The sequence below is a fragment of the Corvus cornix genome, chromosome 4 (genome assembly GCF_000738735.6).
Source record: "Corvus cornix cornix isolate S_Up_H32 chromosome 4, ASM73873v5, whole genome shotgun sequence".
In the NCBI taxonomy this organism is placed as follows: Eukaryota; Metazoa; Chordata; class Aves; order Passeriformes; family Corvidae; genus Corvus; species Corvus cornix.
In genome coordinates this window covers 1,490,370-1,509,631 of record NC_046334.1, presented here as the reverse complement: position 1 = coordinate 1,509,631, position 19,262 = coordinate 1,490,370, and the positions used below count along the sequence as shown (strand labels likewise).

The 19,262-nt window shown below is 46.0% G+C and overlaps 1 protein-coding gene across 3 annotated transcripts in view; it reads right to left on the bottom strand.

Moving 5' to 3' along the window:
* FRAS1 (Fraser extracellular matrix complex subunit 1) overlaps positions 1-19,262 on the bottom strand; it is a 109,560-nt gene that overhangs the window by 47,809 nt on the left and 42,489 nt on the right. For all 3 annotated transcript variants that reach the window (XM_039550676.1, XM_039550677.1, XM_039550678.1), the window contains exons 10-19: positions 17,796-17,885; positions 16,845-16,992; positions 14,833-14,976; positions 14,405-14,539; positions 9,379-9,522; positions 7,903-8,043; positions 7,350-7,490; positions 6,466-6,639; positions 4,293-4,433; positions 2,880-3,023 (exon numbers count right to left, since the gene is read on the bottom strand). In XM_039550676.1, the coding sequence (XP_039406610.1) occupies positions 2,880-3,023; positions 4,293-4,433; positions 6,466-6,639; positions 7,350-7,490; positions 7,903-8,043; positions 9,379-9,522; positions 14,405-14,539; positions 14,833-14,976; positions 16,845-16,992; positions 17,796-17,885 (1,402 nt within the window). The remainder of the gene's footprint in view (positions 1-2,879; positions 3,024-4,292; positions 4,434-6,465; positions 6,640-7,349; positions 7,491-7,902; positions 8,044-9,378; positions 9,523-14,404; positions 14,540-14,832; positions 14,977-16,844; positions 16,993-17,795; positions 17,886-19,262) is intronic.

Below are 19,262 nucleotides of genomic sequence, written 5' to 3'. Positions count from 1 at the left end.
TGCATCCTGTGAGAGCTTCCCTAGGCAGTGTGAGGTGGGAGATCCAGCTGGATGGTGCTGGGCACAAAGGAGCCCAGACCAAAGCAGGGAAAGGATTTTTCCTCCTCTGGCAGCTCAGCTGCTGATTCTGTAGGAGACTGCACGCCAGTGAGTTGGTGGAGCTAAGCCCCTCTCGCTCTGCTCAGCAAAGCTCCAGCTCTCTGTGATGATATCAATGTCTCTCTAAAAGGACAGCAACAGCTCATTAATTTTACAAGGAACTGAGTATATTTCTTGTTGTCAGAGTGTCCCTCCTGGAATTTTAAGAACAAGGCAGCAAAGCTTGTTACAGGCCCCCTCCTGAGCGAGCCCTCCCGGTTTAGCTTTGAACGTTCTCCCAACTGCACGCAGCCTAAGAAAGCAGGGCCTGCGGAACACGGGGATTGGGAGCTCCCCTGCAGCTGGAAGATGCAGCTGGAAGATAAGACTGAGCTGTGGGGGATTCTGTATCTGTGGGTGTTCGCAGTTTTCTTTCCGTCCAGTCCCTCTGCATTTGTCTAATTGCCCTTCCATGCAGTCAGGATGAAAAGATAACAGGGAAGCTTCCAGATCAACAAGGAAATTCGAAATCAGAAAAGTGAGGGCAGGGGTTTACGAGCAGGACAAGACTTTTAGCAATGGCTGGGGTTTTTTAGACTGGTGATTGCAAGGTTTCCTGAAGCTGAATCGACTTGGACAAGAGGGAGAGGGAAATCACGGAGTGTTTCTGAACTGGGAAAACAAAACCCACGGAAGCTGTGGGACTCAACAGGGGATGGCTAAAGTCTCAAACACATTCCTGTACATACACTTGGGCTATAAAATCAAATTAGTCAGTTGAGCACTCTCAGGGAAGAACTGGCACAAATTCTGGGTGCCCAAAACAGAGCTCAGAGACTCGTTTTTTTGAAAGTTTAGCACACTTTGTCTTTCTTCTGCTTAAATGTGAAATGCTTATTTGATTAACTGCTGAAAACAAGACCTTTTTTTTTTTTTCCTATTGACAAGGCAAATGTTCCAATCCTCATTCAGGTAACATGCACAATAACACCATTAATTCCCAGGCAATGGTTTGGAGTGACAGCTGGTTTTTTCCAGCCTCTGTGAAAGGTTTTCCCCTCCAGGTCCATAAAGCATGGCAGGTGACTGTAATGCACAGCAGGCCCTATAAGTCGTAACACAATTCTGCCTGGAGGGTTGGGAATTAAAGACAAATGGGAAGATAATTGTAAAAATATATTGCTTTGGGAGGTGAAGGAAAAAGCTTTGTTAGATTCTGATGCAAATCATATCTTATGAGAGTGTCATGGGTTTTAATGTTCTCTTTTATGGGACAGCTGCTCTTTAACTGATAATTAATAACTTGCAAGGGCAAATTTAGCATTTCAATCAGTGCTGAATGAGAAGAATGAGTGCAACTTAACAACCTGGATGTGGAGCTCTTTATCTCTAGGAGAACTGGCAACAAACATCCTTTGCTTAAACACCAGACATAATTTTAGCTCAAAGAGCAACACGCTTCAGACTGCAGATCCAGGGCCAAAGCAACTTGGCTTTTGTCAAGGCAAAAAACCTCAGTTGTGCTCCTCTGCAAGGGTTCTCACAGCTTCATCGATGCATTCAAGCACATGGACACTGAAAGTTCCCATGCCACAAGGAATGCCCTCCACACTTCCTGAGGGAACCCACTGCTTCCAGTTCCTGCCCAGCTCTGTGACATCTCCCTGATCACCTGGGATTTGGGGAGCAGGCTAATTGGTCCATGACACCAAAAAAGGGGATAATTAAAGCAGCAGAATTAACTCTCCTCAGAAAGAATCCTGGTTGGCAATAAATGGTGCTAAGGTTTTCCCAACGAAATTTACATCTAGAAGGCCACTTTTCCACAGGACTTCTTCCATAGGGAGCACAATGCAAATTAATGGGGAAATAAGATGGAAGAAATAAAGTGCATAGAGCTCTGACATGCCAGAACATGAATAAATACCATTGTATCCCCTGAAATTGTACAGGGCAGAGACACCTCTTCACACTGAAATGCTGAATTATTTCAGATTGTAATTATTTGACTGTATGAAACATCTTCATTCCCCAGCCTGAATTCCTAAGGAGCTGTACAGTACTTTTAGGATATTTTCTTGCTCCTCACACGCTTTCTTTCCCTGCTCTTTTTGTCTCTGCAGAGAAAACAATCACTGTTGTTTAAAAGGAAGAAATGGTTCATAGAATTAAACTGTGGAGAGCAAAGAAACAAGTCTTTCATAAAAAGACTACCCAAGACACAGATGTAAGCAAAGTGAAGTCTCTGTGAAAAGGAATCATATTAAACTGAGAACAATAGCTTCTCAATGGATATATTCATTACATCTAATGCATTTTTCCCTTTTCTTATGATTCCTTATCTCATTTGGAACTGTTCAGCCTGGATTAAGCCTCACACACCGTAGCTTTTTTTGACACAGAAAAAAAAAAAAAAAGGGCTTGATAAAGCTCAGAAAATGTTGGAGCAGTTCCCAGGATATGTTTATACGTGTCTGTATGACGGATTAGAAGCGATTTTTCTTTTTAAACAGATAAATGCAATCAGTGGTTTCAGATGATGGGCTTAAGTGCAGGCACTGAGCACCCACACAGCATAACCCCCATGCAGAAATCCTATTACCTCCCAAAAATGCACACAGCAACACTTACTGTGCCAGTTTTTCTTTAGGGCCCCATAAACTGCTTCTTTGGATCACAAATTTTAACTTAACTCCTTTTCCTGAAGGTCTGAGCAGGACCTAAGCAGCTTTCCTGGCAGCATGAAGGAGCAGGTTAATGGCACAGACACAGATCATCCCACAGCAGCTCCCATTACTCACCCACACAATACCCCACCAGGTTGAGGTACTGCTCCTCCTTGCAGCCTGTCCTGCACTTCCCACGATCCAGAGTGGCATGGGGGTGGCAGGTGGAGCACTCCCAATCAGAGGGACCATGGCATGTCTTGCAGGATGGATGACAGGCTGGGCAAGAAAATCAACACTCCTGGTTATGCTCGTGGTGCACCCTCTCCCCTCCCTCCCCAAAACACCAGCTCCCACCATCGTTCACTCCTACAAAACATGGGCATAAAATGGTCTCATGGCACCAGGGACTGCAGGGCTGTGGTTTGGAAGGCTCTTACATCCTCATTCTGAACAAACAAGATGAGGAATGGGCTGTCAGTTTAAAAAATGCGATTTGTTCCCTACATTAATCAAGGTATAGATCTACACACAATATAAGAGAGAGAGAGACTGGCTCTGTTACTCCTCCCTCCAGCATATCCTTGTGCATATAAAAATACGAAAGTGGGATGCACAGGGGAGATAAATTAAACTTCTCTTGGGACTGTATGAACACCATTGTGGAATGAGTTTGATATGCATGAGAGGAAAAATGAGGAATGATTTCTTCACCGAGCCCTCCCAAACTGAAGCCTCTAAAGCAGGAATGCCCTGCCAGCTCATTAGCCATTCTGTCTGCTAAAAGCTCAACAAAGAGATGGCAAAGAAAGTGGCTTAAGTGCACTCAAAAATATTTCATGGACTGTTTCTCTGTCCTTCCAGCTTTAAAGACAGATGCCAGATTTCCATGCTACAGATCTGAAGGAGATAAAAATACTACGGCTAACAGTCAGTAAAAAATTCTTAAAAACTACTTTCAAAGCTCTTTCTGAATAAAAGGACACAGCTTGCAAGATGCCACTTTCCTGACGCTGAAATTTAAGCCTGAAACCACGTAAAGCAGCACTCAGCAGTTACCTCAGCTCTAAGGTGGCAGTGCACACTTCAAAACTGATGAATCTTTACAATGGCCTGCCAAATAAATCTATTTATAAAGTTGTTCCTTGGCTGAATCAATTGAATAAATAGAGTAATGGACTTTAGAAAAGGTTTTTCTCTCTAAATTTGAGGCTTTGCCTAATAAAAGTATTTTAATTTCCGGTGCTGTCCATTAAAGAGTCTTTTCCACAGCACACAAGCTAGGAACACCATTCTGAAACCAAGCACGAAGTATCTTCAGGGAAACAGTCCTGAGGAGAAAAACGGAGTGTAATTTATGATTCCAAGTGTTCACCTCTCTCCCATTAGGAGGAGATTCCATTCCCTGAAATTGGACTATCCTATTCTCCCCTGAAAATACCTAAACAGCTTCATAAAAATCTGGCAGCATCTCCAATTGCACTGAGAAATGCCCGCCGGGAGGTGCACGGCACGAGAGGCAGCAGGGCAAGCTGCAGGGGCACTCACAGGAGCAGCGATGCCCGCGGCCGAACAGCCCCTCGGGACACGCGGGGAGGCACCTGCCCGCCAGCAGCACGTGGGAAGCCGGGCAAGCCGTGCAGTCCTGGGAGGAATTCCCCACGCAGCCTGCACAGGAGGAGTGGCACTCTGCAGGGAAGGGAAAAACAAGAACACACAGAAAGCCAAATTAATTCTGGCTTACTTCGCTTGTTACTGCCTCAAAATATGGCCAGAATTGCTTTCTTCCCAAGGATGACAGGAAGGTATTTTTCCTTTACAGGATCCTCTGCTTGTGAGAGGTAGAAAGGAGTACAAAGTGGAGAGCAGTTCCTGAAGGTAAGGAGCAAGCACAGACAGCTGCATATTTAATATTTCTTTGCACCTGCGCAGTTCATTACTGAAATGCAACGCTGAGCTGCCCGATGCCGTGTGATGCTGTTGTCCTCCCTGGAAGAGCCCTGGGGTTCTGCAAACTTACCAGCTGCTGAAATCACCTTCTGTTATCACCCTGCAGTTACTCCAGGCAGGGTTTTCTATCACTGAACAGCTATCATCAGCCATTCTGGAGCAAATATCCACAGAGGTGGACTGGCCACCTGAAGCGAACGCTCATCACGAGGATGATCCAGCACGAATGAAGAGTACAGTTAAAAACTGCACTTCTTTCCTGGTACTGACCCAAAACCAAATCATCTTCAGCTAAGCCATCTGATTAAATAAATAACAATATATAAACTCACTAGCTAAAAACCTCATATTTACTAGAGCAGCGGTTGGAGGCCACAGTTTCCAGTGTGTGAGTTGAACACAGACTTCTGGACTCTGGGGAAACAAGACACAGGGCTGGACAGAGGAGATGAAATTAAATAGAATAATTTATATAACTACACTTCGCTGGCTGCCAGAGAGATCTTTAAGGTGCCTTCCAAGCCATTCTGTGACTCTACAAAACCAGCACTTTGCCCTACATATGAACATGCTTCTGTTCTGCACAGTGCTGTGGGTTTGCGTTTTCCAAAAGGTTCAGCCTACAAACCTTGTGTGAGCATTTTATAGTGAGAGCTCAGAGTCTGGCATCTTGAATGCTCACCTCTTTCTACAATAAATCAAACTCCTACTCTAATGCCACCAGTGACACAGCAGAGCCAAAACCACAAGGGCTTGTGCTGGGATTCTTGCCCTGTGACATAAATCAGAGCTGTCACTGAGCTCTGCTCAGGTGTGTTCGCCCACCTGAGGCAGGAATATAGGGATTCCTTCACACAGTTTCTACACCACGACCTGGACTTAGCCAGGAAAACCCATTACCTGCCAAGGAACAGCCACTGCATGGATGGTTCACTACACGAATGCCTTCAGGAATCAGTTCAAAGTACTGGGTACCTGTCTAGGGCACTGTTTAAGACAGAATCACTCCACCAAAAAAAAAAAAAAGAAAAGCCACTTCTTCCTTTATAATATCCTCTAAAGCAAAAAAATGAGCTTATACTCATTCCACTGAGCTGAGACAAAGAGATAAAATCAAAATAAATGGACTTTAAATTATGTCCACTTTTAAAAGATAGGTTTTTTCAACAGGAAGAAATAGCCATCAGTAGTGTTGTTACTATTGCTATTACTACTACTTTACTTAAGTCACTATCTCTCTGACTGGTGGGAAACCACATGTATCCCCAACGTACATCACATTACCCACTTTTCCAAACTCTAGCCTTCATGGAAATGCTTCCTAGTTGATATTTCAGGAGAAGTGATGGCAGGGCATGTAGCAGAAGACCTTCCACAAAAGAAAAGACTGCTGTGGGATGTCTTGACCTGCTCCAAGGGCTAAGAAGGAGAAAGCTCAGTCTTTTTTGAAAAGGATTTAAGGATTGATCCAGCTTCAAAGTAAGTCAGTGCTAAAAATCACGTACCCAGCTTCAATGGAAAGAAAGCTACACTGAGCTGAGCAGGCTTGAACACAGGCACTTAAAAAGAAAGTACCAGAGTCTTTTAGTCACGAGTCTTATGTAGATTACATTTTCCCTCAAAAGTACTAGAACATGCCATTTTGAAAGTTACAGAGTTTAAACACTGATGGCAGGCACAGGGCTCCCAGCACATACAAACCAAACATGGTACCATGGTACGAACTCCCCCCGAACACCCAAACCCCAGGGCTTTGAACAGCTGTTCTCACCTCTGCAGACTCCTGTGCTATCCACATGAAACTGGGACTGGCAGTGGGGGAGGCAAAGGCCATGGAGAGCTCCTTCCCTGGGCAGGTGAGGCTGCAGGACGTCCTCGGGCGCCCGGCATCGCAGGCACTGCGTGGCCCCTGGGCCGGCGCAGGAGCGGCAGGATGGGTGGCAACCTGGACACAGAGGGAGAGAGCCATCAGAGCCACAGCTCTGGGACAGCTTTCCCAGAGACAATGACAAGGCCCAACAACCTGTGCTTTCTACAACAGAACAGGAATTTTAGAAAAATACTTTGACATCGTTCCCCTCACCCCCGAGGAACAGCTCTTTGCCTGAGTAAAGCTGATGAACAAATAAAAAATTGCAGCCCCATGCCACAGGCAGCCAATTCTCCTTTAATTTCTCGAATTGCAACAGTGAGCTCCATCTCACTGGGAGGGACAGCGAGAAATGACAGTGTGAAGGGCTCACACGAAGCAGAAATTCACCTTCCGAATTTTCACTTTTCCCACTGCTGCAAAGATGACCTCGGTCTTTGCAAATCTACCAGATGTACGTGGGATTTCATGCCAGGAACATGTGGAATTTCATACTAGGTATATGTGGAATTTCATCCACCGCTTAACTCATGTTGAGAAAAACTTGGAAGCAATGTACATTTATTTCAGCAGCATACACCAAAAAAAGAAAAATATAGTCCCTGAAATCACTAAATCCTGGGGCTGTGAAAGCTGAAAGCTTGTGGGAAAATTCACTTTTTCTCAAAGCAGGAAAATCAGCAGGAAAGGCAGGAATTCAGCATTGACTGGCTTAGCATAGGATAAAGGAAAAACAAAACCTGGTTTTCAGCAGCTGGGCAACTTACTCCAAGTACAGAGCTTACCCTTGCAGATGTTGTGATCCTGGTAAAAACCCTCTCCACAGTTCTCCAGGCACTGGCCCTGGCGCAGTGCCAGAGGGAAGGAACAGGAGGTGCAGTGAGTGGCCAGAGGTCCCTTGCACGTGGAGCATGAAGTGTGACAAGCTGATAAAGAAACAGAGCACACAGAACTGAAACATCCCATTTTCACTCCTTCACAGTGGTGTTGCTGACTGCAGCCTTCTCCAGCTGTAGAAAATTCCCAGCTGGAATGAGACTCAGCTAGGTGAACTAATGAGAGCAGAAGTGCATATGCATTAGTAAGTACTAACAGTAATAACTCTGGCTCACACAATGTGTTGAGTATGTATCTCAGCATGTTTCGTGAGGAAAAGGGGTCATTTGAAACAACCCATCACAAGTGAACTGAAGAAAACAAGAAAAAAGATCAAATTCACTGTCCCCACTCACATTTCTGTGCTCTTAGAATTCCCTCCCCACATCTGGGGAAGAGCAGAAAACACGAGGAGGGTGCCTTGAGAGCCCAGGAAAAGGTCATGCAAATTACACCTCTTACCTCTGCATCTTCCACTGCCACTCGGGAAATAGCCATCTGGGCACTGAGGAATGCACTTCCCCTCGTGTAACAGCTTCCCTGCAGCACAGGTCACACACCTGGCTGGCTCTGAAGAGCACCTCTCACAGGACTGGCCACAAGCTGCCAAGAGAACGGCTTATTAATGACATGCACTCAATTAGGGAAAAACAACAGAGCCATCAACCTCTGCCCATGTCTGGAAACCACCCTATAAATCTTTACATGGCAGTGTACAGCAAGCAGCAGTTACCAGATTGTTCAGGAAGGAGAGGGGGAAAGGGTGATCGAATAAAATGGTAATTTCCCACCTCCCCTTTTTCTTTAAAGTGGGAAAATGCAGCTAAAATCAAGCATGATAGTTTTTCTTATCAATTCCTGTGGTCCATATCATCCCAGGCAATCAGCTCTGAAGTGAACTGACCTGTTGTCCAAGAGCACCATGGAACTCTGGCTTCCCTAAGGCAATTTGCTGCTGGATATTTAGAAGAGCCAAGCATTTTACTTAACCAATTTCCGTTTCTTTTCACCAGACAAAACAGATCTCCAGCTGGGTATCAAAATGATAGGTTTGGTAGAAGATGAAAGGTCTGAATCTCAGAGGTTTCAAGGAAGAGCTATGGGGTTTCAAGAAACCACTGGCAATAAAAATCAAACCTAAGGTAAATTTCCTTTTCAGCTTAAATGATTTTCAGCTATAAGATTTCAAGCCTGCACACTTAAAACATAGGTGAATAAAACTGCCTGGTTTAGACATCAACCAAACTGAAAGGGAACCTGGTGATCCAGAATAAGCACAAAAAGCAACAATTTTGCCAACATGTTCCAGGTTTTAAGCTCTCTCTAGTGAGCTGTGGCTCAGACGCACCTGTGTGAGCAACACAGCTGAGTCCAAACAAGCCCTGACTGACCATGGATAGTCCTCCCAAGCAGCTGGTGGTGGCTGCCAACAGCAATCCAGGCTAGACTGGAATGCGTGTGGCAAATTTGAGATTCTTTATTTGAGATCTTCTTTTTTCCCCCTTCAGGATCTGTCTGACTTAGGTCTTTTAATTCCCTCTAGCCACCTCTTCTCCCTTTTTCCCAGCAAACCTTCCCAGCTCCCCGAGCACATCTGCTGTGCAGGTATTAGTTACTGTGATGCTGAATTATAATTAAATTTACAGAAACCTGCTGGCAAAGGCCATTTTTCTTTCCGCAGACAAATGGATTTGTCAAGCCCTCAGAAACAACTCAGGCTTTCAAGCTGTTCAGTGAGGAAAAACCCCTTCAACCTTTCAGCATCTGATTAGCGTAAATGAATTAATAATCTCACAAACAAACAGCAGCTTCCCTCACCCGGTACGAATGCACAAGGTGCAGCTGGCTTGTCAGACATGAATAAAGTCACAGCTGCTGCATGGCTAAATGAAATATTGATTCCTGCTTGTGCAGAGCATTTCTCTCACAGGTATTTACCAGTGCAGATCCCATCCTTTGGGTAAAACCCCTGGCCACAGCTGGCCAGGCAGAGCCCCGCTTGGAGCACATGTGATGGGTCCTTGCAGGACAGGCAATGGTTCTCAGCAGCTCCCCAGCATGACGAGCAGGACTCGTGACAGGCTGCAGGGGAGAAAAGTGCAGGATTAGCCAACAACCCCCTTCCAGACAGCTCTTTCCAGCAAAGAGCCTGCACCACTGCACTTCTTCGCAGGTTTGCTCAGGCTTTCACTGCCACAGAAAATGGGAAATAACAAACACAACCCACTGCTGCTCTTAGGTTAGAACCCTTCGTCCAAGCCGTCCCGGCAGGACAACTTCCAGCTGCATTTTGCACGTGGAATGGGACGCGCAGCATGGATCAGAGCACGCAGGGTAGCTGTTATCAGCCCAGGAGGTGTTGGGAACACTGTAAAGTCCCTGGTGCCAGGGGCTGTACAAGCACAAAGGGAAATAGGAAGAGATCCCATCACAGGCTACTTAAAACTCAGATCCTTGGGGTGACTGCGGACAGTAACCCAGCTCCAGGCACAAACACAGAACTGCGCTGCAGGGCTGCAGTCGAGGTTTGGCAAAATGAAAAACAAGCCAGCCTGCTTCTAGAAACAACTCCTCCTGTCCTTCCAAGTGCAGAAGGAACTGACTTAGAAATCCTCACATGCCCAGCCTGAGTAATTCTTCAGGAATGGGACACAGGCTCCTATTAAATCCTGTGCTACCAGTGGTGCAGCAACGGTGCAAATTACAGTTCTTTTAGCTATTAAGATTTTTTTTTTTCTCAATTACACCCAAATATGTTCCAAAGATGTTCTTCAATTTATTATTTCACAATAAGGCAGGTACATGCTTGTGCTCCCAGTCTATGGCAGGTGGGAGAAAGGGAACTTCTTGATTGCCCAGCAAACACGTCTGAAGATGCAGCCACCCAAGAAGAACTCAACTGTGAGTAGCGTCAGTGCAATGCAGAAACCAGCAGGCACAGCAGCAGCTCATCCACAGAACTAAGAGCACATTATACATGAGTCATATGGCACACAGGGACATAACACCCCCTCCCAGGGGATTTCACTGCTGCCCAAGGCAGGGAAGTGCTGTCAGCTCCATCTCACAGGAGGGAACTGAAACACCTGGCATTGGAACAGGGAGTGTGCAGGGGGCAAGACACAGGACATTTGAGCTCATGCCCAGCACGTGCTCCTTTGGCATTCTGGATGCTTCTTCTCCACACTTCCACTTTGGTTTATTTTCCCTTTTCTTGCCTCAATTAGCTGTTTGCTCTCCCTCATCTCACCCTCCTGCATCTTCTTTCCCTCCACCTCATTCCTGATCTTTCCAGCGTGCTGTGGATCTTCTGGCTCCTGAACACTCCAATGTGAGGGGTGTCTCAAAAGGACCCTGGGCATCCTGTGCTGGACAGGGTCTTCCCTTCACAATCCCAACACAATGAACACCAACCGTCCCATCCCAAGGCAGAGCTTGTGCACATTTTCCTGCTCCAGTCGATAATTTCCATTGCTGATAAAAACCCCTGCATCTCCTTCCAGCCTGGATGATTCTCAGGGCACGTCTAGACTCGAAAGTTAACTGCAGAGTATGAGTTCATGCTGTAAATTTCTAAGCAGTGAGATGTCCTCACTTCACCTTCCAGACCTGAGTGTTATGCTCCTCTCTGAGCTCACTCTAACTTTCAACATGTTTTTGAAAGAGTGGGTGCCAGGACTCGGATCCTTTAATTACAGACTTCCCACTGCACAACTGGGACCCCTGCCTGTTAACCTGCCTCGGTATGTCAGCACATCTGAACATTTCCAGTCATTTGCAAAGTTGTCAATTCCTCCCTAGAGGTACTGCTCCTTTCCAAGAGACACTTTTCCCTGCTGCCAGCATGACTCTGCATTTAAACAGCTACCAGTTGGCTCTTGCTGGCCCTTGGCAAAGCCCTGGCACGGGTTGTCCAGAGAAGCTGTGGCTGCCCCATCCCTGGAAGTGTTTAAGGCCAGGTTGGATGGAGCTCTGAGCAACCTGGACTAGTGGAAAGCGTCCCTGTCCAGAGCAGAGGGGTTGGAACATGATAATCTTTACAATCTCTTCCAACCCAAACCATTTTGTGATTCCCTGATTACAATCCTGCCTTCAGAAGCCCTGGCTCCTTCAGCGCTGGATCCCTGCCAGGCTCAACAGCTGCTCCTCGCCCAAACACCCAGGCACCAACTCCGTGGAAAGAGCAGGGGGAAAATGGAAGCATTCAATGAGCCACTGCCAGCTCAAACATCTTTGCCTGCAGCAACCAAGTGGCTGTGTGAAAATAAATCAACAGAAGTGACTGCACGGCCAGGAAGCTGTTTCCACCCCCACTGGCTACTTCCAGTTCGGATTTGTAGGGGCTGTTTTGCAGCTCACCAAAATGTCTCTCTGCAAATGCATAAAACACGCCCAGGCCTGACCACAGCAGGAGGGCAGTGCCAGGGGTGTGCCAGTAAGAACACAGAAGGCACTGCTGGGCTTTGTCGTCCCACCGATCTGTGCCACCTCTCCCCTGCATCCTGCCTGGGAGCTGGGCAAGCTCAGCTTAGCCACGCTCAGGCCCGGCCCCTGGGGGATCCTCCACAGCCAGGGACAGCAGGGAAATGCAACACATGGTGAGCAGAAACCCAAGTGCTTTGCTCCAGAGTGAGCCGGCTCTGGTAGTGTCAAGTTACACACTTCAACATTCGCATTTTGGGAGATGAAAGCAGAAACACTCCAGTTCTGCCTGGGCTTTTGAATAATCTTGAAAACATAAATAATTAAGTTAGAAAAATGCAGTGAGAGCATTGAACACTGCAAGTCCTTCGAGCCCTTCTGTTCTACCATGCAAAGATAGTTTACTTTTTCTTCCCTTTGCTTTGCCTTAGGTGGGGGAGTTCTGTTTCTGCCAAGGGAGAACCCACCACTCTGCCTGACACGAACTGATCCACGATCTTTAAATCCACTGCTACATAACTGAACTTATTACCTTTTATTCTCAATTTTACTTTCTCTTAATGGTTTTAACTCTTCACAGAAGCAAGTGGAGGGATGAGGGCAGGAAACAACCCTGATGTAGGATTAAAATAGGGCAGAGATCAAACAACTGTAATCAAAAATTCGAAAGAGATTCAATTAGACCAGCTGTTATAAAACATGAACAAAAGGAAAGGCTAATTCACTGTGTTTTTCTACAATGCAGACAACAGTGCTTCACCAAGAGGATAGAGCAAGAAACCTGGTGTTAAGTCTCTTTCAAGTCCAGAGCGAGTTCCTCAAGAGGGAGTTTACTGGAACTATAGCAATTAACACAGCCTAGTTCCTCCTTTCTGTGATTTAGGAACATGCTCATTGTAGATGTTAAAACCATTATGAGGAAAATCTTTCTGAGCACTCTGAGGCCTGTCTCGACAATCTGATCAGAGATTCACAGAAATAAAGAGGATACAAGGAAAGAGTGAATGGCAATGAATTACAGACCACATCTGAAATGTAAGACTTTCTCCACTGGTTTGACTTCATGCAGGAAATGCAGCCAGGCAGAACTAAAGCAAATTGGTTTAATTCCCTTGAGGAAAGAGGAACAAATTTTCCCAGCAACATTCAGCTACAAGCATGCGTGACTGCAAATTTGGATGGAGTGTACAATCAGTATCGACAAACCAGCAATAAAATGAAACACTAGCCTTTCCCTGGCCCTTCAGCAGTACATGGGCACTGCCAATTAAAACACCCAGAGCAGGTGGAAAGGAAGTGGTAAAATAAAACCAAGTGAAGTCGAAGATTGTTTGATACTTAAGTCTATAAATTCTTTTGGACTGGGTCTCTCTTGTCTATTTATACATCCACAATGGTGCCCTGGGCTGTAGTGGCTGCCAGAGGACACAGGTTTTTCAGACTTTCAAACCCTGAAACAAGTGGTCAGCTCTTCAAGGGAAACCACTTCAGGAAAGGAAGCTGGACTTACCATCTAAAGTGCTTCGCCCTGAAATGTGCCAAAAGCCCGAAGCCTGTACTTAATTCTAAGCAGGAGGGTTTGTTCCAAAGAAATTAAAGCGATGGCTCAGAAGTTAAGCATTTGCTCCACCCCTCTGCTGAATCAGAGCTGCAGAAATAATTAGAAGCCTTCTACAAAGGCCAACATCAAGATGAGAAAAGTGTTAATTTTAGAGAAAACAATTAAACTGCCATGATGAAAAAGCAGCTGCTTTACAGTTTGGGAAGAGTTTAAAGTATTTCAAAGGAGCAGGAGAAGCCCGTAAAAGCACTGTCATAGTTCCATCAAAGAGAAAGCTAACTTCCCAATCTTACTCCCAGTCTTTCCAACTGCTAAGATAAAGAATTTAGACACATCTCAGCATTTTATAGAATTACTAATTTACTTTGTAAAAATGCTTCCTGCGAGCAGTGAGCCCAGTGCACTTCCAGGAAGAGTGCATAGTATGGATCAAATGAATAGCAAAACAAAGCAGGAAACTTCTTCAGAAAGTGTCTTCTGAGTCCTATCAATCCCCCACCCCTCCAAGCAGTTTTCTTTACACCTCAAAGTACCATATCCTGAAAGGGCTGGCATGAGCAGGCACAGGCAGTCTGCCCTGAAGCCAAAGAAACACACACATCCTCCTGGATCAAAAGGCAAGGCTCAGGGTGTCCCATCATGAGCAAAATTAGGGCACACATCCTGCTCCATACCCTTCGCACCACAAAACACACGGTCACATTTCCAAGTGAAACTGCAATTGAAAGAGGAAGTGAAAAACGTCGGTGGTGAAAAACATTGGTGTTCAAAATGAGCAAAATGAGCATAACTGCTCCACTGAGGAGCTGTCATTAATATTTCCCCAAGCAGTAATCAATTTTACCCTGTATGACTTGGTTCCTCTGCTCGCTCCTTCCTTTACTCTAGAGTGAACATTAACACCTATGTCAACAGCAGATGCTGCAGGAGAGGGGGGTTTTAGCATCACAGAGGACTGCAGCCTCTTTTGCTTCGAGGTACCTGTGCAGAGGAGCTGATCCTGGACGTAGCCCTTCCCACAGGAAGTCACACACTGCCCATCCTTCAGCAGCAGGGGTGTCTGGCATGAGGAGCACTCAAATCCATTGGTGCAGGCTGAGCAGGTTTCATTGCAGGCTTCCAGGAGAAAGAAGAGAGAAGAAAAATCAACCCCAAATACCTGATGCAGAAAGACCCCTCCCTGCTCCGACAAAATGAGACGATTTTGCCTCATTTTAGCTGGAGAGTTCAGGAATTTGCATCTGCTTCCGTCTGAAACCTCACCAAGTCTCATGGTTACAGCACAGCTCGTGCCTGAATGCTTTTCCAACCAAAGCGGGGCAATCTCTTCAGAAGGAACCCATGGGATCCCACGGCCAGGAGCACAGCATGCAGCACAGAAGGGGGGTCTAACCCCTTGCAGAAGTTACCTAAGCAGGCCCCCCTGTGCTGGTAGAAGCCCCGTTCACACATCTCCACGCAGCGCCCGTCCTGCAGCTGCTTCCTGGGGTCCCGGCAGGAGTCACAGTGATCAGAGGCCTGGGAGCAGCTCTCACAGTCCGGGTGGCACGCACCTGGCAGGGGGAGAACACACAGAGGGGGAAAAGAGCAGCAGTGTTGGCAGCCAGGAAGGAACAAAACAACACAACTTCGAAATCAAAGTGAAATTCATTGCTTATTTCTCTGGGTGGTACAAGGTGTGCTAGATTTGGAGAGGGATTTTATATACCAGATTATATCGAAGCGGCTAAATATTTTATGGCTCTGTTTAGTATGTGAGAAGTCATTATATAGACTCAGATTTTCTAGGCAATTGATTAAAAGGGTATTAATTGTCCATGTGGTTTCTCAGCAGTAGAAATTGTAAGTCACCAGAAATTAACGGTCCGAAACAACCTGAATTTGAGAGTCCTTAAGCCAAATCCTGCAGTGAGTCAAGACTCTGTGTCCATGCCAGGTCAGAGTACAGGTGACAGACTGCTCCCCCTCCAGAAAAACCTTGATGCCACAGCACCACAGAAGTAATTCCTGGCCACAGGTACTTGGAGAGATGCAGAACGCAACAGTTTTTCTCTAGGTGCAAAAAAGGCCTCTCTGCTCCAAGCCAAGTGTTCTCAGGGAGGCTCCAAGCCAAAAGTTCTCAGTGAGAGGGAGTAATTGCTGGTTTTAACATAAATACAGCACTGCCCAGGGGCTTTTTGCTTTCCCCTGGCTGAGAAGGAGTGGGTTCTCTCTGCCAGCTTCCCCCAGCACATCTCTGAGAAGCAGCAATCAATTTTTGCTGGCTTTATGGAAGCAGATGCAGCAGGGGCTGCTGTTCTGGGCTCACAGATTGAACTGCTGCAAGCTGCATTTTGCATTTGTTTCTCATCCCCACCACTGAAAGACAGAAAAACACAGAAGGAAAACAGCAGGTTTGGGTATGGGAAATTGCCAGTTACCTTTTAGGACACAAAAAGTGCAAGTTTGGCTCTGTATGTCCAATACCATGACTCCAAAGCTTGGGTTTTCCAAAGTGCTACCTTGATGGAAGCTAAATGGCCAGATTTTCAAGGATAACCAGCAGACAGAGGCACTTCTTGATAAGTAGAAGGGAGAGGGGCTGAGAAGACTTTTATCTGTCCCCTCCTCAGCAGCCTGTGCAGATGCTGTTCCCTCTCAAAAATCAAGGACAATTCCATCAGAGCTGTCTAAGCCCTGTTTTCCTCACTTTTCTATCTGTAGTGCTTTGCATTTCCATTAGCATGCAACAAATAACAAGCTTTAAAACAAGAAGATGGCAAATGTGCCCAGGCACTCCAGCACAATTAAACTGTGAAGCTATTTTCTTCTTAATGAGATAAAGCATTAACTGGAGCACCCCGATAAAACCAAAGTTATATGAATGCAACAAGAAGAGCTACAAAAAAACCTAGCAACCCACAGCTAAAGCCTCCCAACTATGAAAGGTAAATCCAGGGGAATGACAATATCCTGGAGAAAAAGGAATTTGTAGGCAAAATTACCATATTGCCAAGGCTATCCTAGTCTTTCCAAACAATTATTAACTGGCAGCCATTCAGCCTCAGGTGAGCTTGTGGAACAGCAGTGTAAGCACATTCTTTCTTCTTCCCACTCCCAAGAAATACTCAGGAGCCCATAAACTCCAAAACTCACGCTAGGATTCAGAAAGGAGAGGTGGAAGAAAAAAGAAAAAGACATAACACTTCCAAAACACCAATCCTAAGGAGAACTTCTTTTGCCAAAAGAAAGCTGTCATTTAAACCAGGGGAAGTCACTGGGAGCCTCAAACCTACCTAAGAACTGAATTGCACGGAAACGAGTTAATTAGCAAGTGCAAAGTGGAGACAAGACAAGACTCAGTGCGGGGATCAGACAGGGGCTGGGGGAGCGAAGGGCGCAGGGGTTCCCGAACAAGGCAAGGACGGCCCTGGCACTGTACCTGGCTGGCAGCGCGGACAGCAGTCTCCCTTCCCCTCCGGAGGCAGGCTGCCCCGCGGGCAGGGCGGGCAGGAGCGCTGGAAGCAGGTCACCGCCGCGTCCCGGCACTCGCATTCCCGGCACGGCCCTTCTGCCCAGGTCTCCCCGTTCTGCAGGAGAAACACGGCTTCAGAGCCAAGGAGAGCCTTGGCACTGAGTGGATTTGCCAGGCATGGAGATCTCCGGGTGAAACAGCGCGGGGATGAAGGGGTCGACACAAAAGAGACAGCAGGCATTTCAAATGATCACAAAGCTTTTCTGCCAGCTCCTCTCTCAGAAAGGACAAAGCACCAGCTGGAAAAACCCTGACACCTTAGTGTTTTACCTCACCTAGGGCAGAGAAAGGGGTCTGAGCAAAGAAAGGCTCAGCATCTAAAAAAACCCCAAGCAATTGATTAAACTTCTCATTTCCCACATCTGTTGGCAAAGAACAGCTTATCAGCTCCAGTCCTCATCTGTGAGAGCAATGAGAAGTCCACTACTGGTATATTTAAATCAAGATAATCAATGTTTCCTCTATCTTTAACTTCAGAGGGAAGTTCCTTGAAAATATTAATAATGGGCTCCTGTTGCAGTAAAGATTATAATCAGTGGGATACACTGGCAGAAAGCTCCACACTGCCCCAGCTTCTATTTTACAGGATTAAAATCAACTGTCTTTAAGAAATGTGCAGGAAACCTATGAGTAGGGATATGAAATATTAAAGGGGAATGATTGATTGAACTGCACAAAGGAGACCAAGGAAATTCTGCAGCAGATGCACACAAGAAGCAATCTGCAGGCAATATTAATTATTTTTCTGCTACACTTGCAAATAATATCCTTCTCAGAACCGGAGAGGGAGAGCCAAGCCCTCCAAACCTTTGTGAGCAGAACTCACTCTTCCCTGCTCCAAAGTACAAGGATACTCACAGCTTTGGTATGTTCTTTGTAAACACAGTAACTATGACTGGAGATACATTCAGGACAGCACTTCCCCTCTAAGTGAATTAATTCTTCACCCTGTGAAGAAGAGAAAGGTTGCAGCAATGCAAACGGAATCAACATCGCCAAAACCACTGTGGAATGCCGAGGCAGAACAGCTCTTGCCCTGGAATGCAATCTCCAATATCTAATTTCACCTTATCTTCTCTCTATCCCACTTCATCTCTGTAGGTATAGTTTGAAAAATGTGCTTAGTGAATATTGCAGTTGCAGAGCAAACCTCAGAAAAGGCCTCGGAATTCAGCGATAAGGCCATTATTTCATCCCTAAATCCCGCAGAGAAACACTCCCCCTTTTTACTGTGGATCACTAGGATTGCACCGGACCAACCTCAAGATTTCAATGCACAGAAGCTTACCTTCATTTTGAATGTTCTACTTTTATTTTCCCAGGAGAATTTCAAAGCACATGCTCTATTTATCCCAGATTGAAAAAGCCTGTCCTTTGTCACAACCATACAACTCCGCAGATTTCACTTAAATCACTTCGGTTTGAAGATAAGAATTTAGCAGCAGGAGAACGGAATAAAGTGCCCCAATTCACCACAACTCTTTGTGCCCGAGTAGAAGCTGAACATTTAGAAAAGAGAGACACTTTGTCCTAGGGAACCAGGACACAGCTCACAAGAAACAGCTTCAGTTTCCAAGATTACCAAATAGTTTTTTCTGATTTATGCCAACTGCATGTCTGTTCCAGGATAATTTTCCCTGTGCCACACTGGCACAATCTATTTTCAAATGGGAATTATTAAAGACACGGCCAAGGTAACAGCAGCACTGGTCACTGTTGGGTTCCCCAAGGGAGAACGCCTAAGCCAGGCCATGCTCTGGCATCCCAGGTGCATTCCTGAGCAGGGGAACAGAGGAGGAGCCATCTGGTTCTCAGTCACCGAGGACCACACACGGCCTAAATCTCTCTCTGCTGCTTCTATACATTTCTGCTCTTCAATTACTCCAAAATGCCTTTGGCAGGGTTTGGATCTCATGTCACTACTGTGTACTGTAAACTCTCGCATCCCCACCCACGTGCATAAACACAGGCTATAGGAAAACTGGGAGCACCTATCCATGCAACATGGCTTGCCTAGCCCAAAAAAATGCAGCTACGCTGCTCTGCCAAGGCTCAGAAAAGGGAGAGGCTGTGGGAGATAACTTGTGGCTTTGCTGCAGAGAGATTGATCATATTCCAGGTTGAGAACATGTACTCCCAGCTCACAGCCTGCTCAAAATGGCTTTTGGAGGATTAGGTCAGAATCAACATGGACACTTTGCTGGACAAGTTTGCTTGAAAGGGTTTGGAGCTAAACTTCTTGCAGTTCCTATCTGTGGTCTCATTATTACACTTTGAGTAGGATGATGTGACCAGAAAACTAATAGCACCTTATGAAGAGAGAAA